The sequence below is a fragment of the Lucilia cuprina genome, chromosome 4 (genome assembly GCF_022045245.1).
Source record: "Lucilia cuprina isolate Lc7/37 chromosome 4, ASM2204524v1, whole genome shotgun sequence".
Classification (NCBI taxonomy): domain Eukaryota; kingdom Metazoa; phylum Arthropoda; class Insecta; order Diptera; family Calliphoridae; genus Lucilia; species Lucilia cuprina.
The window spans coordinates 26142074-26164364 of NC_060952.1; the positions used below are offsets into that span (position 1 = coordinate 26142074).

The 22291-nt window shown below is 25.5% G+C and overlaps 1 protein-coding gene across 1 annotated transcript; it reads right to left on the minus strand.

Annotated features, from left to right (window-relative positions):
* Positions 1 to 985: 985 nt before the first annotated feature.
* Positions 986 to 22183, minus strand: LOC111681519 (EH domain-containing protein 3). The gene is made up of 3 exons (XM_023443355.2): positions 20534 to 22183; positions 2008 to 2181; positions 986 to 1925 (listed from the first exon to the last, which is right to left on the minus strand). Exons 1-3 carry the CDS (start codon positions 21756 to 21758, stop codon positions 1723 to 1725), a joined length of 1602 nt encoding a protein of 533 aa, XP_023299123.1. The 5' UTR covers positions 21759 to 22183; the 3' UTR covers positions 986 to 1722.
* Positions 22184 to 22291: the final 108 nt, after the last annotated feature.

The window sequence follows — 22291 nt, forward strand, 5'->3', positions numbered from 1 at the left end:
AAAAATTCAACAACTTAACAAAGGAATTGTAATCTTTGAACTGCACAAGAATTAAAAAAAAAAATAACAAAAAATTACTCATGATTTATAACACACTTAAATAAATTAAACGAGCTTGCATTAACGCGTGTGTATTAAATTGAACAGCAATTATTTTTTGTAGAAAGTTATGAATTTTGTAAAGATAAAAATAAATTAATAAAATAAAAAAATAAGTATTTTTTAAAATTAATAAAGAGTTTTTTTTACTTTGTACATACTTTTATTTAAAATAAAATTCCATTTATCAAACGATTAAATTTAGCGCCTAAAAGTATGCATTGTAAAATTTTATTGGTGTAAATTTAGCGCCATCTATTGTTTCGACTTATGTTGTTTTATTTTGCAAAAAATCGAATTTCTCGGGGTGGCAGCACAGGCGCAATTTTTGGACCACACTATTGAAAACGATCTGGCAACACTAACATTTTTTTAATTTTTTCACAGAGTTGCCAGATCGTTTTCAATAGTGTGGTCCAAAAATTGCGGCTGTGCTGCCACCCCGAGAAATTCGATTTTTTGCAAAATGAAACGACATAAGTCGAAACAATAGATGGCGCTAAATTTACACTAATAAAATTCCCAGTGCATACTTTTAGGCGCTAAATTTAATTGTTAGCTAAAGAGGATTTTGCCAATTTTGAATAGCAGTAAAGTAAAAATTAAAAACTATATGTTAATTTTAAAAATTACTTATTTTTTTATTATTAATTTACTTTCATCTTTACAAAAAATATATATTTTCGACCAAAAAAATTATTGTTCACTATTCAAATTTGTTTTCATTTCTCATTCATAATATTTAATTTCTCTAAGATTATCGAACAAAATATAAACTTTTTAAGGCTTTTTTTAAATCAAATTGTTAAAATAAGGATAATACAAAAAGAACGTGATATGAACGATAATATGTTTTGAGGAGAAAAATTTAATTAAAAAAAAAGAATTGCACAAGTTTATCTTTTACTTAATGTGATGATATAATAACGATAATAAATAAGCTATTGCATTAAAAAAGGCTTTAAATAAACACCGATTTCTTTAAATACATACAGATATAAAATGTTTAAATATGTGTTTATATATTACTTAAATAAATTGTAAATTAATTTATTATTATTTATATCATTCATAATATTAGTTAGGATTTGTGTGTATATTTATTAATAATATGCAAAATTTTAATAAGAAATAAATACGTTTTTACAGACTCGTACGATAATAGTAGGTTACATTCTTTTATTTATATGTATACTTTTTTATACAAAAAGTTATATTATTTAATTTAGAATAAATTTCGTTTTTTAAACACTCTTTGTATGATAGCTTTCTATTCCAAAATGTTATAAATTTTTCGAAAAATAAAATGTAAATTATTCTTTGCAAAATTCTTAAACTCAGCCTGTAACTAATGTTATGTACACAATTACATAAACAAATTTCAAAATAAAATAAGAAATAAAACTTTTTTCAATATTATAACAACAAATAAAGGCATTGATTTAGCAATGAAGAATATATAATAGATTCTGACTTTTTTCTCAAATTCAAGAAAGGAAGAAAGAAACTAATATATTAAATTAAATAAACGAAGTAATGTGAAAACATAGCGTGGTTTATAATTCTAAACACCAGATTATTTTTTTTATTCACTTTTTGCTTTTTTTTGTATAGTTTTAAGCATTAGCAACGTTTCGATGGTGGCACTAAATGTTCGGGCAAAACATTGGGCAATTCGTTGCCCTCCAATTTAACATTGATTAAATGTAGAGCTAAAGCAAACTCATCTGAATCTAAGAAACCATCACCATCGACATCAGAAAGTTTCCAAATTTTACTAAGCACGGAATTGGGTAATTTTGATTTGATAAGTTCTTGTTTAGCGGCTGCACATAAAAATAATAGAAATATTTGTATGTATTTTTATATTGATTACAAATAATTAAATTGATTTGTATAACAACTTACCTTGACCCGAAATTTTGCCATCAACGGGGGATAGTTTGTTAAATATAACATCTGTGCGTTCTTTATCCCTGCTGCAGATCCAATCATGTTCTCCGAAACCAGCATCAATACCCTCACCTTTCATATAACCGAATGGTGAAACGTTGTCATCAATGACACCTTCGAAAGCACCACCTATAAATAAATATTAAAATAAATAAACGAGTTGTTAATAAAACTTATTCTGATAATTAAGGAAGTAATTTTAAAAAGAATAATATAAATTTATGAAAATTAGGTTTTGCTAGTTATTGAAAAATTTTTTATTCTATATATTTAGGAAATGGTGTTATTATTTATCAAAAGTGAACCTTAATCTCTCTGTTTCTCAATGAATAATATGAATTTCAACTTTGAATTTAATTATTTTGTAAAGTACAAAATAACTTGTTTTTTTAAGTATTTAAAATTAGTTGAAAATTTTAACAATATATTTTTCATGACGATAAAGAGACATTCAATAAAAGGTGTTTTTTTATCTAAATTATGTCGTAGTTTACATTATTTCCCTACTCATCTGCCTTTGTTAAATGAATAAGGAATATGATTCTTTAGGACCATTTCATTCTCTAGGGCAAACTCTTAGTAGTTTTCTTTCTGTAGAGTGAACAATTTTATTTGATTTTTTTCAATTTTTCCAATATTTCAATAAGAAATTGAACTTTAAACATTATGCATTTAAGATAATTATTTAATAAACTAAATCAACCTTTACTATATATCATATTAAAGGTATTTAAAATTTTAACAACCAAGTTTACTTTAAATAGTTTTGTCTACTTTAAATAGTTTTATTATAAGTTTTTTAAGTTTATAAGTTTTTCAACCATTCAATTATTAACAATTATTAAATAGAGGTTTTATTTTTTACATTTATTATACATACATGTATTTCATGCTGTACTATGCGCCAAAGCTCTTAGTACTTTAATATATCAATTTTAATTCTTAAAATCTACTTGAGTGTGCGCGCATTTTCATCTGTTTACTAGTTGGGTGAGTGCATCCATCCAACCGCTGCACAGTTAAGATTCATACATACATTGTATTTATATACAAATATGTTGTTGCATTTACTATTGAGTTTTTTATAATTCAGTTTGTTTTTTTTTTGTATTTTTTTACTATAGCAATTTATAAATTTTCTATAAAGATAGACAGACTATTTTATTATTGGCGGCAATTGGAGTTTAGTCTCTGAATTTTATAATTTAGCTTTTTCTGTTTATGGATTACAATTGATTTGCTTTGTTTAATAAACTATTTTAAGTCAGTGGGTATACTGAAAAAAACCTTTGACTCTAATAGTATTTACATATTTGTAATTGATATCAATTATGAAATTTGAATTCTTCTAAAAATATCTTGTTATTTTATTTAATAACTTTTTAATTAAACTATAATATGTCTGAAGTATAAAAATAAAATATCATTTGCCATGAAAGCAAGGACTAAATAAAAAGGTAGGAAAATAAACTTGTTAGGTTTTCAATAAAATTGGTCCTAATTTTCAGGCATAATTATTCTATGAAAACAGATAGTGCCAAAATTAACGAGGTGCCATTTAAGCAACAGTGCAAGAATATTTGAAAAATATAACATATCTTACTTTTTACATTTTTTCAAGTTATTACGACTATTATTCATAAAATTTACTAATAAATCATTAAAACGCTGTCGTACATTTAACTGTACTGGCTCAACAATCTCTACACAGTGGGAGGCATGAGAGGAAGAAGAGAAAACAGTATCTTCTAAAAGAGTGTAAATAAAGAAAAAGAAACAATTCACACTAAGTAAATGATATAAAATGAAATAAAAGTACATATTTTGAAATAGTTTTAAAGCACTTAAATCGTGTTAAGTAAAAAAAAACTAAAAAAAATTTAGAACATGTCAAAATTAACAAAAAAAAGAAGAGGCCAAAAACAAAATTATTATTATAAAAACCACACACCTTCAAAATTATTTAGCAATTTAATGCTAAACATGTGATATAAATTAACTAAAACTACATTAAAGTGAATGGCAAAGAAAATAAACAATAAACATTCATATACATTTAAATTGTAGTTAAGAGAAAAAAAAGAGGGGAAAAATTTTAAAGTAAATATGATTACTAAAAGTTTGAAGAAAAGAAAAAAAAAACACCAAAACTTAAGGTTAAATTATTTTATAAGATAAGCATAGTAACAAAAGATATGAATAATATAAATATTTATTACTCTCATTTTTAAATATACATATATTACATTATATAACCTAACATAGAATATAAAAGAATATATATTAATGTAGAAAATTTTAAATTATAATTTCTTTACATGTTATTATGACCCACTAATAAAATTTCAAAACAAATTACAAAATCTACCGTTAAAGAGGTCAAAAGACTGTCATACATTGAAATAATGTCGAAGACAACAAGTTCACTAACACTTGAGGTTAATGGACAAACATAAATCTACATTACCTACAGTATTTAAGATTTACGTGTATATAAAATATACGCACAAAATGACAAATGAAAAAACTTAATTAAAATAAAAAGGTTTACGAGATTATTGTAAGAGAAAATGCAGCAAACTTTAATAAAGTAAAATATCTATATAAAAAGCAATTTAAGAAAAATAAATAAAGAACCACAAAAACTAAATTTATTGGATAGAACGAAATATACTACTTTCAATATTATGAATTACCACTACTTTAGCATTAATCGCATTGTTAATATTAATTAAATTTTATTTTTGAGACCAAATATTTATAAATAAAAATAATAAGCCACAACAGTCTGATGTAAGTTATTTTCTACAAAACTACATGAGGTATAAAATCTCTGTTTATTGATACAAAACTAGGAGACTATATGCTATTCAGTGGCCTCCGTTAGATTAGTATTATCTAGTAACCGGTGGATTCGGTTTCCTCCTATTTAAGTAGCACACAAAAAGTCCGATAGTGGCCTAAGTGCATTTCTTCGTATTTGATGTATATTAGACTGAGTTACTCTCCATCAAAATATTCTCTGTAATGTAATATGATGTTACCAAAAATATTTTCGGTTAAGTTTAGTCCATTCGTGAGCTGGATAGTTTTCAAGAAAATATCGTATGGGTGACACGATTTTTCATGTTCAATTCAATATTTTACCCACCTTCAAAATAATTCTGGTCCATCGATGGCCATTCAGCTGGACCACTTACAAAAAAAGACCCTTTTTATTTTTTTAAATTTTACAGTATTTCTTAAACAAAATATATATACAATATATATATTATCATTTAAAAGGTTTTTTGAATCCAAGTCTAGTGGTGTGCAAAATTGTGCACGTTTAATTTTTATTAGTGAAAAACAAAAAAATTTTAAATATTATGGAATATGACTATTATAAGCAGACGAGGCTTAAACCCCCTTTAAAACGATACCCCATATTGGATATTTTGTTTCAAAACAAAACAAAAAATTGAAAAAATACTTCCAAAATACTTTTTTTAATTAAGTCCAGATCACGAACGAACATCGCTGGACTTAAAATATTTTGGGAATCATCATAAAACAAAGCAAGGTAAATTTTGAGAGCGGTAAAAAACACGGTTTTGCTTTCAATACATAGTGAATCGGTCTAATGTATATAAATCCTCTTTCCGGTTTCACAATATCTTGTTTGGATTTATTTTCTTTTTAATTAAATTTGGCGACTATTTATGGGTTTTATGAGAATAAAATGGAATCTTACTAAATTTTTAAGGCCTTATTCATAACAATTTATTAAAGGAATAGAAGACACTTTTACAAAATTTGTTCTATAAACCTTTAACAATTTTGTTCCTATATCAAGCAATAAAGCTACGCTCAGACCTAACAAATGTTTGACGAAAATGACGTGACCCCTAAAAAATCTACATTTTAAATTCCTTTAAATATATATTTATTTGCACAAACAAAATATAACTTTGATGACATCAGTTCAGAACATTTTTATTATTTATTTCAACAATATTTGTAATTACAAAAATCATGCAGAATCAGAAATAAATTTACAAAAATTAGTAGTTACATGTTTTTCATTAAATATTTGATAGGTCTGAACGTACCTTAAAGGTAAGACATACTATTTTTTCATAACATAATGTTCAACCCATTTCAGCTTTTTAATATTGATAAATCAATAAGTTATATATTTAAATCAATATGTCATATATAATACATTTGAAACGTCAATAATTCATTCTACTGCAGGAATGGCTTTCCTCGGGGAAACTTTTTTGTTTGATGATGCTTTGCAAATGTAAAAAATATTTGTATAGAAAACTATGTATTAAATTTCTTTAAATTATGGTAAAATTAACTGGAAATCGGAAATTCCCGTTATGTATAAATCACACTATAATTATTAATTATATAAGAAGACTTAATTAGGAGTGATAAACCTCTTTGTTGTAAACAAACAAGCTTTTATCGAATAATGATTCATATTACACTTTGTGGCTGGTTAAACATTCTGAAATTGTTCTATAGTAGCTATCCAAATACATGTGTTACTAAATAGACGCAGTACAAAGCGGCATGGCCACACATCAAAGGGCAAGTTTGATGCTAACGTGTCATTGCACAGTTATGACCAGGGAAACCGCAAATATGCTCTAAGAAAGTGCTTAAAATATGCTTTTAAAATTTTAAAAATATATCTTTAAAAAATTTTTCTGTTTAAATATGCTTTTAAAATTTTAAAAATATATCTCTAAAAATAAATTTTCTGTTTATTTTTTTACATTGAAAGAGTTTGACGTATTTCGTTCACTTCATATTATTAAACGATTAAAAAGGATTGGTCTAGTGAAATCCAAAGTAATCGGTTTTATGATAAAAAATATAATTATTTTTTTTTAATTAAAAAAATAATAATAAAAATCCAATATTTGGATGTCAAAAATAAAACACATTCTCTTAATGACACTGTTATGAAAATTTTACTGATTTTTCATTAAATTTTAATGTTCAAATATGTTATTTGTAATGACTTTTCTACAACTCTTTTCTTACTTTTAACTGTGTTTTCATTTGTAAGGAAATATTTGCTTTATAAAAGTGAATAGTATATAATTTTTAGATGTGATTAAGATGTAGTTTGTAAAGTATGACATCAATTATTTTTTGCTAGGTGGTTATGATCTTTGTCACTAAACGGACAGTAATATAGCGGACTATTGAACGTTATGCTGAGATAAGGAGGAAGTAGAGACGATCAAGCATAACATATGCCACTGTTTTAGAATACAGAATCTATGTATTTTTTAGGGTAATGACTCAGTAAATCGTCTATGTTGTAATCCAAGGGGAATGGTCTTGTTTCCTATTACCTATTCTCTATATCTATGTAATTTTTTCCCTTAATGATAAACTATTCATGTTCGTACCCTGATGTTATATTTAGTTCACATTAGACTTCAAATACAAATCATTAACTAAGTATATTTTATTTACACACCCTAACGCCATTTTAAATAAAGATTGTGTATAAAGGAACAAGTCTTAATATAATGTTTAGTAATTATATCAATGAAAAAATTATTTGAACATTATTATGGAACCGGAAAATACAATAAAGGTATGAATTCATACACTTAAGTTTATAAATCCATTTCGGAATTACAAAAAGAGTATTTTATCAATTTTTCTCATAAAAAATTTATGTAAATATTCATTTATGATATTGAAATAAAAAAATTAAACTTTTCTTATGTTACTAATACTTTTTTATGTTTGTTTAAAAAGTGCTAAATAATAGAAAACATTTAAAATTTTATTTATTTTTATAATAACGTGCCTATAACTATAATAAATATGTGTATGTATGCCTGTGGTATCATGTGGCCAAGTGAGAAAAACCAACAAAAAATTACAAAAAAAAAAATTAATTAAATAATACGAAATTATTTTTGTTAAAGAAGATAAAAAATAAAAATATACTAATTTGTGTATTTTTTCAATATCATTGTCAATGCAAAATAACACAACTGAAATAAATCTGTATTTATTTTTGTTTTCGTAAATGTCGTCACTGAACTTTTAATTTGAAAAAAAAAAACAAAAAAAGAAAAGAAAATTATAAAAATAAAAGTAAAATAAATTAGAGGCATTCAAACATACAGTTTTATCATTAAAAAAAATATTCGTTTTCAAAGTTCATTCACTTTTATTGTACGAATATTTTTTTATTTTTTTTTTTTTTTTTTTTTGAAATGCGGGTTTCAAATTATTATTGATATGTAATGCAAATGTAAGGAAATAGTTTATTTTAAAAGTGATTAGTTTTCTTAAATAAATACATGTACATATTGAAAGCATAGGAAATGTTATCTATCATTCATTATTTATACATACATATATGTATTTATTTATTTATTATCAATCAAATGTAGAACATGTATTTACAATAGAATGACGTTATATGGTTTAGAAAAAAAGTTATTAATAAAAGTTCTTTCATTTATACAAATAATACTAAAAGTAAAAATCTATATTTCTAGAAAATATATTCATAACATTAAGGTTTTTCTATATTTAGCGCGAATTTAAGATTTTTCTTTTCTATAAGTTTTAAAATAATATTATTTCGAAATTGAACTTGTTTCAAAACAATTATATTTTTATTGATCATAATTGCAATAAATATTATTTAGTGTATTCAAGCAAATATTTTATAAGAGACAATATGTATTATGTTTAAGTTCTCTTTTAGAGTAATTTTTTTAAATAAAACTTAGCAAACAAAAACAATTTATAAAATTTTAACTGAATACTTTAAATTTGTTCTAATTTTTGAAGAAAAAAAAAAACACATATACAAGTAGTATTTACTTTTATACAACATTTAAGTTTATGTAAATACTGATAACATTAACAACAACATAAGCAAATAAATTATTTGCTCGTTCAAATAATGATATGATAGTTTAAATCGAAAATTTTTCCAAGGGTGTATTCTTTACGACAAATACATATTTAGTAGAACAATGTCTGGGGCTTTCAAGGGTTAAACAAATCGTTTAAGAACTAAGTTAGTTGACTTGTGTGTCTTTGATCAACTGGGAATGAATCATGTCAAATTTTTAAAAATTTGATGACCTCATTACTGGTTAAAAAGTGTTAATTATATTTAGCACAAAAACCAAAGAGAACTTATATAAGAAATGAGGTTTTGCAAATAAAATGCAAGTTCGAAAATAGCTACATTAATAATGGCCACAGTATGTGTTAATTATTGAAGTTCATTGAATATTTAAACTAAACTTGATATAATAATAATCAAATGAAATAATACACACGTTATTCTAATCCGTTTTTAATTTTTCATTTTTTAAATATTTAAAAAGTTATTAACAAAAGGAGACATTTTTAATTGAACAAATAAATAATTTATTTTTAATTACAAATATTGTTAGAATAATGACCGATATTTTTGTTTGAGATTGTATAAAAAAGTACATATGTACATACAGTTTCATAAATATATTAAACAAACGTCAGCTGAAGTTATTTTATTATTTTCTATTTATTCATTGTATGAATAATTTACAGTGGGTTAGCCCATCCATAACAGTTGTTTAAATTGACATACATTAACAGTTCATTTCAAATATAGAATATTTTTATATTTTAACCTATTACATACATATTGTTTATTATTGAAAATCGAAGTTAAATTTTTTCATTTTGTCAAGTAATAAGCAGTTGATATTTAAAAAATAAATTGTATAAAAATCTAGTTGATATTCATTATTTTGTAAATATCTTCCCCTCAGTTCACTTAAATTTTCATATATAGGTTTTTAGCTTCAAATTAACGATCTTTTATTACAAATTAAATGTTTTTCCAAGCAAATTAAACTTTTTTCAATATAAATTAATTTATTTCATTTGAAATTCATTCTTTTTTATTTTGATTTAATTTTTTTAATTCGATTTATTTAATTTCAAATAAAATCTTTCTAGAATTTAATATAAATAGAAATCTTTTAAAATTATATTTCCGTTTTATTTGTAAGAATGTTTCTACTAGTATGTTAATAGTCTTTTGTAGCCAAATTTTAAAGTTGATACTCTCATTCTTCTTTTCTTTAGAAATCATCATATATGACAAATATTTGTTTATCAGATGTAATAATGGTTTATTTGACGGCTTATTTTCCGTCAACAATTACTATGCTTTAATTAATATGTATTTATGTTTAAATTTTAAATTAAAAGAAAATTTTATTTGAAGTTAAACCAATTTAATTAATAATGAAAAAAAGTTAATTTAATTCATTTCGAATAAAATTTAATTTGTTTTGAAGAAAATTGAGTTTAATTTTAAAACAATTTAATTTGTGTCGAAAAATCTTTAATTTGTAATGAATTAACTAAATTCCAATTTGTAAGCGATAATGGTAAGTAATTGCCTTTAATGGCATAGCCGTGCAAAAAATGGGAGATAATCTGGATCCCTGATATATTTTTGCCTTTATTTAACACGATCTTGCCTTTTCGTCTCTTGAAGGCAAGGTATAGCTCAAACGGAGAAACTAGAATTTTATTTTAATGGTTTACCAGACTGATTCTTATGAAAATGTTTGGTTTTAATTTTTTTTAAAGAAAATTCACCAGGGCAAGAATTTCTATGCAAATGCATGTTGGTAGTCAGTAACTCAAAATAACTTTTAACTAATTTTCTTTTCGAATCAAAGAATTTGCTACAAAATGGCATCGATTTGTTGCATATTTTGTTATAAATACATAAATTGCATATATTTTGTATATTTCCAACATTTTTAATGCAAATTTTGCATATTTTTAATTTTTCTAAAACAAATTACTTTGCTTTCTCTGTATTTCATATTTTTACAACAAATTTGGTATTTACATATTTAAAATTTTTTTAAATAAAAAATTTTACATAGTTTTATTTAATTTTTAAAACCACAATAGTGCGAAAGATATTTTGAGTTTGTGCTGCTAAGTGTTACGTCCAAAATATTTGTCCTTAAAGTATCGGTTCAATATCAATTTCTTAGTCTGTGTGTATATATAAAAAGATAACTTGATGAAATTTTATTCTTACATCTCATCTCCATAATTCATTTAAAAATATTACCAAATGATAAAAATTCGGAATAAATATAATTTATACAAAAATACATTCATACACCAAATTTAATAGAATCGTTTTCCACTTTCAGAAATTAAATATGTACTTTATAAAATTGTTTTTTAGTCTTTATTTTAGTCATTCTCGAGGTTGTGGTTCCATTAAAGTGGTGTTATAGTACATTAAGCAATCCTTAAAAACCTGTATATTTGTTGTCAAAAACTTAAGATCTGAATATCTGTTAAAATAGACCTTCACAAAGAAATATTTTTTTGGTGCATATTTTCCACATTTTTAGTGGATAATTTTTATAGTGAATATTATAAACGCATATTTTTAAATCATTTATTTAAATTTAGTGCATAAAAATCCTTGCAAATATTAAAAAAACTTCTTTTAAAGATTGTGATTTTTTACAATTGCTGCTAAATTATATGGATATATTGAATTTCGCGAATACAATTAGAAACAAATCAATAATAAACCTAATATTTTCTATCAATGTAATCACAACATTCACTACATATCACCATCTAACCTTAAATAAAAAGTAAATTTTCAATAATATAACTGTCAGTTTCATTTTGTGGTTATTATTTGACATTTAAGTATTTGTTTCTCACACTCAATAATAAGGAAATGCTATGCGAATAAGTTCGAAAATTATGTATTTTTATGCAATAGTATTAGTATTATTAAAAGGAATTTACATTATTTTTTTAACTTTATATTAAATAAATTCCTTTGAAACTACTTAGAACACTTTAAGAAAAATATCTTTTATTAAGCTTTCTTTCTTAGCAAAAATAATTATTGCACTTGAATACATCAATTATATTAAAATTAATTTCCTCTACTTGAAAATGATTCCTCTTAAAGTAAGAAACATATAATTTTAAATTTAAATAATACAAAATAAAGATACGAATATAAACATATGTATGTATGAGAATTAGTGAGTGCGAATATTATAAGCATTTTCTTCCTGTGTTAAATTAATTGTAGATGTTTGTGAAACTAAACTAAACTGAATGAATTTGAGATCTAAACAATCTATACAAATCTACATGATAATACACAAAATAAATGTACATAAACATATCAACAGACAAACATGCAAGTTCATACCTATAGAATATCTAGAATTAAATAAGATACACGACAACGACTTTTCTTACTTAGGCCAGTCTGACGGTAAAATTTGTTAATTTTGTCTACATTTGCTCTAAAATTCTCTAATACCGTTTCGTATTATCATTAGAATTTCACTTGCACTTAGGCACAAGTTTCGCGCCAATTTTTATTAAACTCAACTACAGCAAAGACATAAACATGCAAATGTATATAAAAATACTGACAAAAAGCACATACTACTTGCTGAAACTAATGGATGGAATATTGTTTGTTCAATATCTCAACAAATACTAGCTATATACACGTAAAGACATACATACAACCTATACGACAATAAATAGAAATAAAACAGTCTGCTAAAGGTAAAAACAAAATAAATAAATAAGTGTAGATATACATACGTATATTTATACATATTTAGAGAAAGATCAGTAATTTATGCGATGACAGTTTTAATTTTGTTGAATACTTTTTCCTTTTGTACTTTTTTTTTGCAATTCAAGACAGACTTTATTAGAACAAATAGTAGAGGAGAGTGCTAAAATAAAGTAGCAACACATTTTTTATTATTATTTTAAATATTTTTTGTGTAACTGGTAAACAATTTGCAAATAATTTTGCTGTTAGATAATTTCTTTAGCATTGAGATGTGTTTGTTATCTATTGTTTAATATATTTTTAGGTTAATTATTCAAGATAATAGTGCCATTGGAAAACGGAAACCAGATTTAATTTAGTTCAAGGGGAAATTTGTAAAAAATAATACAACATATTTTAAAGTTTAATCGATATATTTTGATTTTATGTTTAAAATATAGCTTTTCCAATTATATATGGGTATTTCCATGGAAAGTTTTAACAAGACTTAACAATAACACCCTTTTAAAATTCGCACTTTTGAAGGTAACATTACGATATACATTCACATTAGGGTGATAACTTTAATAAAATTTTTGGAAATTTCAAATCGGTCATATCCATTCAACATAGAGCATGAAAATATACATCGAAAAAGTATATTACTTTTTCCCGAGAGTTGCCCTGGTAATTGCCTTAAAATTTTCGATATTTACTCCAAAAATAATTTCAAATTTTTAGTACAAAACTGGAAATTTTTGATACTGTTTAATTACGATGGAGAAAAGTCAAGGATAGGGGAGCGGTTTACCTCCTTTCAAAATTAGTTTCAAAAAATGTTTAATATAGTATTAATAAATCATGAAAATTTGTTTGTGAATGGTTTTAGAAAATCAATATGTCACAGAAGGTTTTTACACAAAAATGATCTGTGAAACAGATTTTCGTTTTCAGAACACTACTGGCTACTACGTAGTGATAGGGCCTAATTTTGGTTATACCCTAATGCATATGCTGTGCTATTATACTAAATTAAATAAGGTTTATTATACTAATAATCGAATCAATAACGATTTTAGATTATATTTTTATTAAATTAAATATATTAAAGTATTTCTACAGAGATTGTCTGATCTATAACCGTACTGCAGACTTTTGTAATTTTAATTTCCGCAACTCACTGGTATCGTGTTAACATTGTAAATTTTATATTGAAGTAAATCTTAATACAAAATTTGATAAGGATTGATCCAAACTTAATCTTAGTTTGCATATAACAACACCATGTCCGTCGGTGCTTATTTCAATCTATTGTATTTAAATGTTAGCTGAAGAAATAACAATTTAAAGACATTTGGACAATTTTTGCTGGACCCTATAGGTAAAAAGTTAAACTCAATAAAGAAAACCTTGTAATGCAAAAATTTGACCACCTTTTAAATCCGTCAGTTCTTGACAGACAGAGCTTTGTTTTAGGTCTATTATCCAGTTGTACTAATCTAGTACCTAAATCGGATGATATCTATTTGAAAAGTTGGGTCACTTTACCATATATTGACATTATTTTGGTTCAATGATGCATTTACGTAATTCCAAAGCCGATCTCCTGGAGTGCATTATCCGTTTACTAGTCCTATGTAATGGATTATAGAATATGTTTTTCCATATATTGAAGTTAGTCTTGGTCTATTGTGGGAAGTAGTTTCAAGATTTGCAGGATATTTTCAAAGGGCTAATTAAAATCTATAAGTAACGCTAGATATCAAAACAAAAATTGTTTTTGTTTTTTTGAGCATTTCCAAATATCAAACCCGATGACTATATACACACATACATACATATACATACTTATGTATATTAGAGAATAATATCATTAAGAATTGAGATTTTATTTTATAAATACATATAACACATTTTCAAGTGGCGTTATTTTATTTTAGTGTTCTAAAACAAGCAGTCTGTTAAAAATGTTTCATTAAAATGATTTTCTTTAATAATTTCAAAAATTATGTTGATTGGATTTATTTATTTTTTTATTTTTAAAGAAAAATAATTTATATTGATAACTTTTGACAAAGCGAAATCTCAAAATTTTGTTTCGAATTATATCCTTAATCACTAAACAAAGTCTATATTTAATTAAAAATAAATTTATAAACATATATTTGCGCAAAGATTTCTAAGTGATAAGGAAAAGACTATGAAATTAAAATTTTCACAAACTCTATCTATGTTTTATTTTAGCAATAAAATCAAGCTTCTATATTTTAAGGTTACGTAATTTTAAAAAATATATGTACATTCCACACATTTAAATTTGTTTAAATATTATTTTATTTGTGGTCTATGGTTTTCTATTTTATATTTTAGTACAAGTTAGTTTTTAATACAAAAACTGATAAAGTATACTGATAAGTGAAAAAATAAAGTATACTTTGCTATTTTATAATGATAAAGTAAGTCCTCAGTTACTGCTAAATGAGCGATGCTTTAGTATTTAGAAAAGTTTAATAAATTAAAAACAATTTATTTGTTTAACCATAAGAGTATGTTCTTGTAAAAGTAGAGCATATAGCAGTTTAATAAATATACACCTTGTTATAGTTTATACTATTTATAATAACATTAAACTATGTATACACATCATTCACAGAATATTTTATTTTTATCTCAAATAATCCGTTTAATTAATAGTCTCGTGTATACAAAACTATTATTTAAATAATAGGACTACATCAAGTACATTTATATTGAATAGAAAATATCAATTTAACGACAAATCAATTGTTTCACTTGCGTATTTCTACAGCAAATTAATTTTGCAGTGACATCATAACTTGAGTAATAAATAAAACCAACTGTTGCTGGCTAGATGGGTGGGTAATATTATTTCGATGTTATTTTCAACTGCTATTTTTAACTAATTAAAATTTTAGATTAATAAAAAATTCCTAAATTTTATTTGTCTTATTAATTTGTATGTGACAAGAAGACGAGGTTATTAGTCGACAATTTCAAAAAGTTTTTTAAACCACAAGAAGAAGAAATTTCGATTTAAAAAGTTACATATAGAGGAGAATTTACCATACTATTTAGATAGAAAATTTATTTGATACAATAGATTTTTGTACCCGGCGTTGCCCGGGGTTTAAGGGATTTCATAACATTATACTTAAATATTCATTCATTCAAAATTCTTAATATCTCCTTATGAAGAAATTCCTTATAATTTCTTTGTGTACAATATTTAATGGAGTATATTTTAGTTATATTTAAGTAAAGAAAATAATTGGTATTTATGCTCAAAAGTACTAATTTTAACCGCTTTTCACCCATTTTACCCCAATTTTGCGCCCTCCTAAAAACAAAAAATACACTTTTTTATTCTTTAAATTTAAATCGTCCAAAAATATGGTTTTTGTTAGTCCTTTATTCCATTAAAATTTTAATATTTTAAATTGGGTGCGTTTAGGATTTTTTATACAGCAAATACAGAATTCCCTTTTTTATCCATTTTTGCCAATATTATAAAAGGGCGTAGTTACTTTAGAAAACAAAAATTGGTCTCAAAGCACACTAGTAGTTTTTCCCCCTTTTCTCCTATTTTTGTCCCTTTTTGGTCCAACTTTCGCAACAGTACTATTCTAGTTCATTTTTCTAAAGCTTTAAAAAGCTAATGGATTATATTTTGGCTTAAGTAAAGACAATAATTGGTATTTATGCTCAAAAGTACTAATTTTGACCCCTTTTCACCCATTTTACTTCCTTTTTGCACCCTCCTAGTCCAAGTGTTAAAAAACGAAATAGCCTATAACACCGTCCAAGAATAGAACTACGAATGTTCCAAATTTCAAATATTAATTTCTTTTCCTCATTTTTATATTTTGTATAAAAAATTTTTGATTTTTGGGAGAGAAATTTCCATTTTTCTCACCCCTTGGATCCGCGCCTGGATATATTAGATATATATTTTTGTATTCATTATCTATCTCTTTTATTTTTCAATTACAATTCACTTTGTTTTCTTCTTTATTTGTCTATTTCTATAAGTTATGAACTACTTTATTTCTAAACCTTTTAACAAATATATATTTTTTAAAACTACCGTTTGCCTCATAATGTTACTGAATTATTATTTCGTTAATACTGTTTGCTTTTTGTTTGATAACTTAAGCAATTGACCCAGTTAAAAGTAACAAAATGATCTTACAAACAAAAAAATGCTATAAAAATTTTAAACAAATAGTCATGAGAATAATTGTAAATGTGAAAATAAGAGAGCAGAGGAAAAAAGCAAGAGTTAGAATAATGTAGTGATTTTAGTGACGAATATTATATACCCTACACCATAGTAAGATTTAAATAATTTTGTTCTTATAAATAGATTTCATTTTGACAGTTTAGATGTAAAAAATTGCTTGAGAACTTATGGTATACGCACAATTGGGACGAACGACGAATTTCGTATAGCACGACGAAGTAGCAGACAACAATTCGTTGCATAAATTCGTCGATTCGTTTCAAAATTTGTTTGTTCGAAATTAGAAAAAGGAACAAAAATTATATTTTTGTGAATCTCCACGATTTTGAGATAATTTTAATATTTTCGAACTTTACATCGAATTTTTGAACTTAATTTTAAATATTCTGACATAGCATTGTAGTGTCATGAAGTGTACTCCAGACTGCCTAATTTAAGACAATTTGGGCCACCAGAACTGTTTTTAATGGCTTTAAAAATTTTTCGAACCTAAGTTCGAATTTTCGAAATAAAATTTTAATATTCTATTGTCATTTGCTGTACTCACAGCCGCAAACTTCAGTAAATTCGGGCTACCGGAATTGGTCTTAAAACAAATTTTCCCAATTAATTCGTCGTTCGTCTGCGTAAGAAATAGAAATAAACCTATCGCATAGTTCGTTACGTACGACGAATTTCGTCATACGTAATGATTGTGTACATTTTCATATACCCAAGTGGGTTCTATTTTTGACGACGAAAATTTGTTCCGAAAAATTCGTCGTTCGTCCCAATTGTGCGAATACTATTAGTCGGAGAAATGAACTGAAATAAACAAAAGAATTTACTTTGTACAAAAGAAGAATTGTTCATCAAATTAACAACAATTAGGATGTTTAAAAATCTATATTTCTTATCAGCCGCAAAAGTCTCGTGAAGCATTATCTATAAAGCCATTTCCTACAAAACTACACGAAATATCTAATATCTATATATTTTAAAAGCTCGATTAATATTGAAGATACATATTAATGATTAAACTTTTTGGATTTTGGTGGGTTCAAACTTTACGCCTTATAAAAAGAATATTTTAACAAGTTTTTTATTATTAATTTTATCCACTTTAAAATCTATCATTTAATATTTATAAATTTCTATATCTTTTAAAAGGATTTAAATGGCTTAAAAGACTTTAAAAGCTTGTTTAGGATAGAATATTAATAACTGCAATATAATTAAGCTAAATTAGAAATTGTTAATGATATAATATTATAATACATTTATATCATAAAATTTACTAAATATTCTCATATAAAGGTTTTTGATATGTATATAAATAATTCATTAAAGTATTTTGATGACGAACATGGTAGAATCATTCTCGTCATTCTAAGCTTTTTTAAGTGATAAGATATTGTATGTATGATGTAATTTTCTAAGTACTAATTATTTTCTTTTTATCTATACATACAAATACTAAAGATTTGATAAAAAATATAAGTATTAATTCTTCGACACCTTAAAGTGTTAACGAAAACCAAACTTCAAATAATTTTAAACTGAATCATCTGCATTGTTCGTTTAAAAACCACAACATTATTAATATAACTAACAAAAACAATTTACACTTGAAAGCCTTTCATTGCAATAAACAAAAAAAACTTACACACACATACACAAAAACCAAAAAGAGTTAAACATTTCTAAAAAAAATTACAAACCATGACTTAATTTTATTTTATTTTTAAATACTTCTATGTACATGTGAACGATTATTCGACAAATGAAAGCTTAGGTATTTTAAACATCGATTAATGCTTTGTATTATTGCACTATTGTTGCTTTTGTTGAATTTTATTTATCAAACCTTCAATATGCACATCTAATGGGAAAACTTTTTATGGTTTTGTATTGTTTTTATATTCATCCTATGTAAGATGGGAAAGTAAAAAAACATTTCTCAAATATTAAAAAAAAATATATATATTAACCATGAATTTGTAACAAATAAACCACCAAAAACTGAAATGTTATCCGTGAGTAGGTTAATAAAATTGTATGAGATAAAAATTTAAATATTTATATATGTACTATATTTAAGCGGATGTTTTAGTGTTAATTTATTTGTACATAATAAATCATCGTCTTTAAAATTATTAACATAATTCTACTTGTCAGTAAAAAATATTGTTTAATTACTACTCTTTTAATTTTTATAGTTTTTAAAGTGCATTTTTTTTATTAAAACAAGTAAAAGAAATTGAAAATATGAAATGAGCGTTAAATAATATTGTATATTCTATCTATGAATATTTTATCAATTTGACCTTATATTTCTTGTTAAAAGGTAATGATGAACTTGTTTTGTTTTTACGTTTATAATTGACATGATTAAATGTCTACACACTATACACCAAAGTGTTCTTAACATTAGCTTAATAACAGTGTTTTTACCGTCCGCAATGTAAATAATATTTATAGCAAAACTAAAAAGTAAGACAGAATTATGTTAGACTATCACGAATCTTATGCAATCACCATCAAATCATTATTCATTTATATTAGCGTCCGGATGATTTTCGGAAAATTGACCTTTATAGGAAGGTCATCAATTATGGAGAGATTTCGAAAAAAATTCGTAAAAGGATTCAATCCAGTATAACAATTTTTGTTATTGATTTATTATGTGTAGAATGTATTCAGTTATGAAAAAAAACCTAGCGAGATATTGGATCTTTTAAAAATGGTTCTTAATAACCTTCTCTTAGAAATTTAAATATTTCTTGCTTTAATATTTTTATTATAATTTTTTTAAATTTATGAAATTTGGCATTATCATATTTTTTAATATAACTTATTAACAAATGACACACTCAAAATTCATTGGAAATGGTGTTTTACTAGCTTTTTCATAGAAAACAACTTTGATAGTTATAGTGTTTTAAGTGTCTAGTAAATATAAGAAACTAGAATGATTCAAAGGTGTTATTACTATTGATTTTATGTTTGTAGGTATATTTATTTTTGTTTTACTAATATATAATTTTCATAAAGTTTTTAATCGTCTACTTTCCAATAAAATCTTTAGCTATAAGTAGGTAAAAATAATGTATATTACATTATTTAAAATACAAAAAGTAAAAGCTGAACTTATTTTATTTTAAGGTGTTTTTTTTCGTGTGAAATGCTCAACTGTTGCGAAAAGCATGCTAAAAAACACCAAAAACACGATTTTTAAGAGGCTAATAAAGAAAGGTCCAGAAATATTAGAAATAAACTATTTTTTCTCTACTGCTAAATGTTTCGATGTCTTTTGGAATGTTTTTATTAGGGTGGTAAAATTTGCATAATAATTAACACCATTTACTTTAAATGCAAAGCTTAGCGTCATTTCTATATATAATTGTCTGGTAAAAATGAAAATAAACGAAACTAAGAGAAGGTACGTGAATAATGTTCAAAATATATAACAAGGATTATTTGTGCCAAATTTGTGCATTACAATAGACATTTTTTATAGAGAATGTAAATCGATACCTGATGGTTCTGGTAAAAAGGTGGGAGGGGAAATAAATATTACATAAAGTAAAAATTAAAATTTAAAAACTTTAGCTTTAACTTACCTTTAACCATAGGTTCAGATACCAAAGTCATCTCCTCTTGAGGAATCATTTCCATTAGTCTGGCAATATCCTTGGCCAACATATTGTCAACAATATCCAATAAGTGTGGTTTCAACGAATGGAATTTTGTAAAGTCTTGATGTTGTAAAACATCTTGCATTTTCTTGATGTCGGGGAAATCACCGGGAGAAATTGAATGCTCACGTTGAATGCGATCGTAAATTTGTCCCAAATTCTTAATTAAATCTTTCTTCTTACTATCTTTGCCGAATACTGAAGGCATATCCTTACGTAGCTCGGAAATTATAAAAGCGTGTACCTTGGCGAGGCGAGCACGTTTGATAAGATCATTAAGCTTGCGGAGAGCGGCATTACGTGGCAGTGATTGTAAATCGCGGAAGAGATCCTGCTCTTCATCTTCAAATAGTCTACGATTGGCATCGAAACGCAAAGGTTGATCCCAGAACGAACCAATATATACGCGGGCTACTTCAGGAGTCTGCAATACCTTGCCCAATGACCACATAAGAGCACCATATACACGCATCAATTGTTGGTGATCTATCATATCAGCCTTATTTAAAATAATACGAATCTTGTCATCATGACCTTTAAGAGCTTCAATTGAGCGGCGGAATTCATCGGAAATGTCCAATTTGTGGGCATCGAACAAGAGAATAATACGATCAACACGTTCGGCAAACCATTCTAAAACACCTGTGAAGTCATAACCACGATCGATGCGTTGCTTCTCTCCCGACAAAATACCGGGAGTATCTACAATTGATATAGCCTGTAACACGGGAGAGTTAACAGAGGAACATTGGAAACGATTAAGGAAAGCGTTGCCGTATTTGCTCAAGGGACGGAATTGTTTCTTGGGATCAACGACCAAAGCATTACCAGGAATTACGCCTTCCTTGTCGTCATGCATAACAGCAATAAAACGATCAGTAGTAGGTTCAGGGCCAATACGAATACCAGGGAAATCACGTTCTAATAAGTAACGAATAAATGTTGTCTTACCGGTAGAGTATTGACCGACCAACAAAATCATGGGTTTAGCATCAAAATCGGGATCTTCCAATTTGGGCGAGTGAAAGTCATGGAATTGATAGTGTTCTTCCAAAGGCAACAGTTTGCTTTTGTAGATTTTCTTCAACTCTCCAATAACATTTTCAACCACTTCTTGGTTGGTCTTTTCACGCTTCAGGAAACTAAACATTTTGCTTTTTTATATTTGTAGTTTTATTTTGAAATTTTCTAATATTTATCACTTTTTTGATTGTAGATTCCACCGCCCCACAAATTCTTACTTTTTTTAATGATTCACGCAGGCAAACTATGAAAATTTATTTTTGGAAAAATTCCGTCACTTTTTATGCTTTTCTTGGGTTCTGACACACACACACTTACTTTTTTTTACTTTTCTAATAATTTACGAAAAATTTGTGCTTTTTTCAATTGGTGGTTTGTAATTTACTTAAGCGATAGTTGGTTGAGTTATTGTTAAATTTTCAAGGAAATTAAAAAAAATCTCTTTCTTTTTGTAATTTTCTAATTGGTTCACTAAAAAATAATAAGAAAATATATCCGTCCGCTTACTGTCCACGTACGGTATTTACTGATGCAACTCTGATGATAAAAACGTAAAAGTGCGAGAATGACAGAAACGTCACAATGAAATGACAGCTAATGTGAGGTTTTAAAAAGCAACTTTTTTTCTAAAAGTCGACCACGGAACTGTTTGACTTTGTC